At 39.6% G+C, this 8,749-nt stretch overlaps 1 protein-coding gene across 1 annotated transcript in view; it reads left to right on the top strand.

The window, feature by feature from the left end:
* LOC121386628 overlaps nt 1–7,350 on the top strand; it is a 9,404-nt gene extending 2,054 nt beyond the window's left edge. Inside the window, exons 2-3 of the mRNA XM_041517593.1 lie at nt 3,375–3,656; nt 4,276–7,350. Coding sequence (XP_041373527.1) covers nt 3,377–3,656; nt 4,276–5,690 — 1,695 coding nt within the window. The 5' untranslated portion in view covers nt 3,375–3,376 and the 3' untranslated portion in view covers nt 5,691–7,350. The remainder of the gene's footprint in view (nt 1–3,374; nt 3,657–4,275) is intronic.
* The last annotated feature ends 1,399 nt before the right edge of the window (nt 7,351–8,749 follow it).

Below are 8,749 nucleotides of genomic sequence, written 5' to 3' on the forward strand. Positions count from 1 at the left end.
TTAGACCGAACATCGATAAGTCACTATGTAGTCTACGGAGTTTTATATTTTAAACAGATTTGGTGAAATTTATAACTGTAGAAATTAATGTAGAATATGTTGCAATTTATTGTTTTAGAAGTAAACATTAGCGTATTGTATGTTGGGGTCCAAACATCTGGGAAGGGCAACCACATTGTGTGTTAATTCCAGATTTAACGCATGTTATGGGGCGACAGGCAAATATAAAATGTGGTGGGAAACAGGAGGTGTGATTTGGAGGAACATTGTCCCCATGCTCTGCAACCCTACTAATACAGTGGCTGTAGGCCTTCTTGTTGATGGTGGTTGTTAATGGCATATGTCTGGAGCAGTACTACAAGTATAAGTAATATTCCTCTTAGTAGTCACTGTATCAACACTTTAGAGTCACTGTATCAACACTTTAGAGCCGCTATTGTTTGGGCTTTAGGGTACACAATATGTAATGAAGGATTTCAGTACTTGCTGTACAGAATCTGCTTATAGGACCATTGCTGCTTGGATCTTTATAACTAAATAGCTCGTCTTTTGTCTTTCCCATTCTGGACTGTGTCTAGTGATACTTATAGGAACATTTTTTCCAAATACTATTGTATATTAGCAACCGTGAAAATGCGAGCTCTTACAAAGGATGTTTAAGAAGACCGTGACTATTTTCCAGGTTGTGTCATTCAATACTGTGTAAAGTAGTGCCACCATGTTTATCTAAACAATAATTTCGTTTCTGGAAAGGTGAAAACCAACATTGTCAGAATAATATATTTATTCGTTACAGACGGCTGACCCAACATTATCTCTCAAATGAGGACCACTTGGTGGCCTGGTGTACAAACATGTATCTGTTTAAAGTAATCCAAATGACAATGTCCGATGACAGCAGTTCCATGGTGGTCTTTCGGGTTTTTTTTTCTTCTTCTTTTCTTCGTTTCGTTTCCCCTAATCATGACTGTTGAGTCCTAAATAGATTGCTTTTCCAAACTAAACGATTCTGCCCGACATCAGGGTGAACTGGCCAGTCTTCTTGTTGCCATGTAATTTTTCTGCCGGGGATACGTAAGCAGGCCATATCTGGTCTCTTGTTTGTTTGTGCTGGCTGCAGTGCTGGAGGAAGTGGGTTGTTGTGTCTTCTCCCTGGCGACATTGGCACATTTCTCTATTCGAGAGTTTGAGTCTGATTTTAAAAACAAATGATTCAAGATTGCCGAAACATTATCAGATTTTCGAATGCAGTGCAAGATTATCAGTGTACACCCAGTATTCTTCAGATATTTTTTTCTTGTTGTGGTCTATTGACCAACGATCAGGAAGCGACACTTGACATCATGCGCGATCAGAAAATCATCGGCATTCTCTTCACATGATTTTTCCTATAACCGTTATTTTTTGTTGTTGAAGTGCAATATATATGCAGTTCTATATCACTCATGCCCAGCTTTGTGCTACCTATTGTCCTGTCTAGCCATGAGAACTGTATTGCTTTCTGACATCAAATACCTTTACATCGATAACGTCCAAATTCCTTAATTAAAAAAAATCCACATATTAATCACTAATACACACACTATGAAAGAAACCCCATATCACCCCCTTTCAGTAATGTTCTGATTAAATACATAGTTGCTGAAGGGTTTCTTCCTGTAGTGTGTGTATTAGTGATTACTATGTGAAACATGTGTTGCCAGGGAACTCGAAAATTATGGATGTAACAGTATTTAATGTCAAACATAGGATTGTTGTTGTATTAGAGTGGAAATCTTTTACTACCCTTTGGTGGGCTCTGACTGTAACGAGAGCGTCATAACCGTCCAGTGTCTGTCTAGCTCTCTTACAGTCAGAGTACTCGAGCTACCGTGGACATAGCCATCCCTGATTAGCCGTGTAGGTCTATTTATCCACTTCTATGTTAATGAAAAAATATGACGACCTCTATGATGGTGTATTTATAGAATTTATAGAAGTTAAAAAAAAACATAATAATAAAAATTGGGGACAGGGGGTTGATTTCAATCAATATATCTCAAAATGCCCATTTCTCTGTTGGACTAATTCAACATTAACAACTAATGTAAACAGTCTTTATATTAATCTGAAATAAAGAAAATAGCTGCAATAATCTCTTTTGCTTTCTGTGCATTGCCGAAAGTAGTGCAAATTTGAGATTCATGCAGTTATGAACATCAGGGGTTTATTTTCTTAAGTTAGATGATATGATTTGGACCAATCCAAACATTTATAACGAAAGGGTATATATAAATTGGAATTATATGCATATCAAAATACCTAGGCTAAGTTAAGCAAAGAAAATTAAAAATAACAAACAATATATGCACTAAATAACAAAGAATGTATGTTTGGTTCAGTAAGGAATATTTGTTTTGTTGAAAGGGCAAATGTGATAAAATGTGGAATGACAACTTTCTGATAAAATGTGCAATAGCACTTAATGAAGAATGGCAACTTTCTGTTTGTGTAACCGAACCGGACACAGGGCTGGCAGCTCACTAACCACTGACAACTAACTCACTGTGTTTGTTGTTTTACGAGTAAACATCGGCGTATTTAATATTGGAGGAGCATTTTCCCCATGCTCTCCAACCCTGCTAATCCAGTGGCTGTAGGCATTCTTCTTGGTGGTCGTTGTTAATGGTGTTATGTCTAGCGCAGTATTACAAGTGTAAGTAATATTCCTCTTAGTAGTCACTGTATCAACACTTTAGACCCGCTACCGTTTGAGCTTTAGGGTACACACTATGTACTTGCTGTACAGAATCTGCTTATAGGACCATTGCTGCTTGGATCTTTATAATTAAACATTGTCAGCATAATATCTTTATTCGTTACAGACGGCAGATCCAACATTATCTCTCAAACGAGGACCACGTGACCACGTTTTTGTTGATTCGATCGTGTAAGAATTAATTTCAGTGATCACCACGGAGGGGCGAGACGCAACCCAGTGGTAAACTGCTCGCTTGATGAGCGGTTTGCTTGGGATCGATCCCCGTCAGTGTGCCCATTGGGCTATTTTTCGCTCCAGCAAGTGAACCACGACTGGTACATCAAAGGCCGAGGTATGTGCTATCCTGTCTATGGGGTGGTGCATATAAAAGAACCCTTGCTGCTAATCGAAAAGAGTAGCCCATGAAGTGGCGACAGCGGGTTTCCTCCCTGAATATCAGTGTGAGCCATAACCATATGTCCGTCACCATATACCCGTAAATAAAATGTGTTGAGTCTGTCGTTAAATCGATCTCCCACTTTCCATCCCCACCCCTCCACCCCACTAGATACGGTCGTGTAAACAGAATAATCTTCATTAGGTGTGTAACAATGTTACTTATTTTTCTTTTCAGACATGGCCACAGCGTCCTCCACAGACGAGTCAATCTCCTGCAACATCTGTTTGGAGGTCGTCACTGATCCGCGCGGACTTCCGTGTGGACACACGTATTGTTTGACGTGTCTCCAAAATCACATCGACGCCAACAACACAGATGATACTTTCGTGTGTCCAAACTGCAGAGACGTGGTCGGTATACCTGACAGCACACAGCCTACATCGTCTTGGGCTTCACAGTTCAAACGAAATCTGGCACTTGTGGACGCCATTGGTCTCATCAAACAAATTAAAATATGTGAGTTAAAAATAGAATTTGTTGCCTTAATAAAGATGCAAACTTTCAGTAGCCTTCCTCGATGTTATAACTGGCAAGTGTGCGTGTGTATCCCCCCTCTCTATCTCTCTCTCTCTCTCTCTCTCTCTCTCTCTCTCTCTCTCTCTCTCTCTCTCTCTCTCTCTCTCTCTCTCTCTCTCTCTCTCTCTCTCTCTCTTTGACCAGTTGTGGTGCACTAGTTGGAACGAGAAAAACTCCAATCAGTTGAATGGGTCCGCTGAGGTGGTTCAATCCTGCAACGGAAACACTTCAAGGGAGCATAAAACACAAATTCACCGAGCAAACAATGTCCCTTACATATGTATCTGTCCCCCAGTCATCGAAAGATGGCATCAGGGTATGACCACCATTAAGGGACTGACGTTAACACAACAACAACGTGAATACATTGCATCTGGGTGCAGTCTCTGTATTTATGACTGTTTGTGTATGTTGTATAAAAGTAAAACCAGTGTCTAGGATAATTCAGCCTCATTTAAAAATACATTATCATCTTCAGATACGCCATTTCACTTCAAACTGTAAATGGCCTACTCTATTTGTATTGCCCTTTAACTTTGTTCTTTTGTTTATTGAGTAGGTGGCGACCCAAGAGCAACAACTCAACAAGACCCAAATAGACTGGTAATTGAATCTTCCTGTGAAACGATAAAGAAGTTCAGTCATTTTATAGAACACCAGATGACGTCAGACATTGAGAGACTACAGCGAAGCGTCGACGTCAGCGCGACACAGACTGCGGCTCAGATGCAGAGACAAGGAGATGAACTGATTGCGGAGTTCACAACAGCAGTCCGCACTGAAATGGAAAAAAGGAACTCAGAACTGGAAACATATCGTCAATCTGTTAATAACGGAATTGTTGAATTGTTCACTGATGTTAACAGACTGATAGACGAAATTAAAGAATGTCTGAAATTGGGCGAAAATCTCCTCAGATCTGCGTCACTTTCTGATATGAAAAGACATCTTTCCAAATTTTCAAAAATACAAAAGATAACAACTGACTATTTAGCCACACCACGTCCTGAATTTCCTGATTTGGCAATAACTTTAGTTGAACCTGAAACAACAGGAAGCAAAACGTTTTCTGCGGAGATTGGGAGAATTTCGAGACCTGACGTACAATCTATCAAGATAACACACACAATATATTTACCGATTTCGATATTTCAACCAGACGTCGAGATAAAGCGGAAGTCGGATAGGTTAAAGCATGAACAGACGATAAACACAAAACTGCAATCCGATACAAAACGGCCAGACTTATCATCTATCCTAGTGTTAGAAGGGCACGACTCAAACAAGATCATTGTTGCTGACTGGCCAAACAAATGTGTAAAATCATTTTCCTCTCAACACAAAACGGTTCAGAGTCTCTACAGAACCACTAGCAGACCAGGCGACCTTGCTAAGACACGTGACCACCAGGTGCTCGTCACCCTGCCAGAAGAACGCAAACTATTATATCTGAATGTACAAGATGACATACACCTGATGAAGACGATGACAAACAAGACAAAATACTACGGCATAGCCGTATTGCCTGATGACAACATGGCTGTGACTGGAGGGTCGTCTGGGTGTGTGGACATACTAAACCAAAGATGTGACGTCATACGGTCTATTCCTAACAACGTGATCGCCAACCCCTTGTCTCTAACAGTGAAGGGCGACACTCTAGTTGTTGTATCAAATACAAGTAACATTGTCACATGCGTGTCGTCATCACGACAAGTCATGTGGGTATCACGTGATTCAGCAAGGTTTCATCGGCTGCTTGGTGTTGCATGTGACACTGAGGAGCTTGTTTATGTCTGTGATTACGGTAGAGATGCCATTGTTCAGCTGTCACGTGACGGGGAGGTTATTCGTAACGTCATCACACAGAAGGACGGCCTAAAACAACCTCTGTATCTCTGTTTTGCTCAAGACAAACTTTATGTCACCCAGGAAAATGGAGAAATAAAAATATTTGGCTGGAGCCAAACTTAACATTGACCCTACCGGGTGTATGCCACGAAATTAAATTACATTGATGACAACAGTAAGTTACAGTAACATGTGTGACTATAACTTCAGCACACAGTGTTTCAATCAACACATACATCATGAATATAAACACTATAACCTCCCAACTTTAAAATACTGCTTTTGAATGGGTGTTAAGTTACTCGTTTTAGACATAATTGGAAGCGTCTTTGACTATCCGAGTTCCACACAGTAATGGTTATCCTGATTTTAGGAGGACTCCGCGCATGTGTCAAGGAAGTACTTGTTGATAAATTGACACTAGTTTAAATTACTGTTCACACGAAACAACATTTTATATAAAAAGTTAATGCCACATTTGTCAGAACGACATTAACAGTTGCGGGGCGAGACTTAGCCCAGTGGTAAAGTGCTAGCATGATGCGCGGCCGATCTAGGATCGATCCCCGTCGGTGACCCAGTTGGGTTATTTCTCGTTTCATCTGGTGTACCACGAATGCTATGCCAAAACCGTGGTATATGCTGTCCTGTCTGTGGGATGGGGCATATAAGAATACCTTGCGATCAGCAGCTGGTTGTGGTGACTCTACCACAAGATCAAGTAATATTATATCTACACATAAAGGATGGGATAAAACTGATCAAGTCGGTGACAACTGAGAAAGAATATTACTACATATCTGTGCTACCTGGGGATAATATGGCGGTCAGTGTTTGGTGGTACGGATGTGTGGATATACTGGACCAAAAAAGAAATGTGCTTCGGTCGCTCCACAAAAGTGTGATCCCCATCCCAGATTGGCTAACGACGAAGGGCGACTCTCTGGTTGTTGTATCGCAGAAAGACCAGAGCTTGACATGTGTGACGTCATCAGAAAAAGTCACCTGGGTGGCACGTGATTCAACATGGCTGCAGTACCTGCGCGGTGTTACATCTGACATTGAGGAGTTTGTTTATGTATGTGATTACAAAAGAAATGCCATTGTTCAGTTGTCACGTGATGGTGAGATTCTCCGTGACGTCATTACACACAACGATGGACTAAAACAACCATGGGCAGTCTGTTGTGACCGGGATAAACTGTATGCTGCACAAATCAACGAGGAGATTAAAACATTTATATGGAGTCCTGATTAACAACAAAGATATGTAGACAAAGACATATTTGTATGTTTGTGTAATTTCTGCCGGAAACCCAGATGCCAAAAAACATGTTTTTTTTGGTTTGTTTATTATATAACTGGACTTTCCTTTTCAAATAATTGCAAAATAGAATATAACTTAAGTTATTAACTAGCTCATAAAGAGGATTTTTTCATTTATAGAATTAGGTTGTCAAAGCAAATTCCATGAAGACACATCAGACTCATATTATGCACCTAAAATCCAAAATATTCCATGTTTGCGGAACCGAGGGTTTTGAATTTGAACAATGAGCCCATTCTTCCAGAGTTTTCAATAGGAAGTGACCTTCTCCTAGATTGGTTGCTTATCAAAGCTATTGAGCCCAGTCTACCCTAATTGACAGAAGACATGTCGTGAGTTATATCCTCTTTGTCTGCCCATGCTAGTTACCTATCGCTGGGACTGGATTGGTGGGCGTCAAAAGAATCCTGCTGTTCTGGGGCTACAACTGACATAATTCTCCCCACCCCCATATATATATGTGTGTGTGTGTGTGTGTATGTGTGTATGTGTGTGTATGTGTGTGTGTGTGTGTGTGTGTGTATGTGTGTGTGTGTATATATATATATATATATATTATTTATTTATTTATTTTTAAAACATATTTTGACAACAGACACCACCCACAAAACAATACATTAGTTTGAATCAAGTATATGATACAGAGATTGTTACCCTCGCATAATGCAATTCTGATTCCTAATATATGATATTGACGATACTGAAAATCACTGGTACATATATATACACACACACACACACATACAAATGTATATATATATATATATATATATGTATATATACATATACATATATATGTGTATGTGTGTGTGTGTGTGTGTGTGTGTGTGTGTGTGCGTGCGCGAATGTGTGTGTGTGCGCGTGTGTGTGCGTATAATCTTCAAAAAAAGGTAGGGGAACCTGAAATATAAATGTTAATATCAACTATTGGACATCCTAGTAAAGAACGTGCAGGTCTGTTTATCAACATACCGAAACACATTCCATTGTTTTCACAAGCATCACGCAGTTGCCCCGTACACGTGCGTGGGGTGTCATTTTCGATTTTGACAATTTCCAGGAAGGTCCATTAATCACTGTCGATCATTATTTCTGTCAATCTCTTTCATTCTGTTGATGATCCAGTTGTTATTGTTTTGTTTTTAGTAATTTTTATTTGAATTTGCGATTTACTGATAAAAAACCCACGTTAACTTTCAAATTTGACTTCTGACCCCAATCGTCCTTCAAGATCTTTGGTGGTCATAAAACCTACTGTAATACTGAACTGCCGGTTGTAATGTTTGCCCAATTAATTCACTATTATCATATAACCATTCCCCACAGCTAATATACCTTACAATTTTGGCAATTGTAAATTCTTATTAGAGTTCCCCTACTTTTTTGAAGAGTATATATTGACAATAGACACAACACAACACATTAGTTTAAATCAAGTATGTATAGAGACATAAACTGTTATTTATGCAATTAATATAGTCAACATTGCCATCTTGACTTGTGTGTTAAAGCTTTAAAATAACAATAATAATACGCGATTGAGAAAATGATTTTAGTCATGGTAAAAATAACCGAGTATCTGTGCGCATGCTTAAGTTCTTTATGTAACCGGCCTCAGTGGTGTAGTGGTTATGCCATCTGACTTTAGGCTGGTAGGTACGGGGTTCGTATCCCACCTGGGGCAATGGAGGATTTTTTCATGCCAGTACCGGCTCCAACCCAGAGTGAGTGTACCGCTAGGATCAATGAGTTTCACCCACTTCACTATGCGATTATGGGTGTGTCTCCCGAATTTATGACATCTGTGTTAAATGTTTATGGTGTGTAAAAAAAAAAGACAAGAAAGGTTCTTTAT

The sequence above is a fragment of the Gigantopelta aegis genome, chromosome 12 (genome assembly GCF_016097555.1).
Source record: "Gigantopelta aegis isolate Gae_Host chromosome 12, Gae_host_genome, whole genome shotgun sequence".
In the NCBI taxonomy this organism is placed as follows: Eukaryota; Metazoa; Mollusca; class Gastropoda; order Neomphalida; family Peltospiridae; genus Gigantopelta; species Gigantopelta aegis.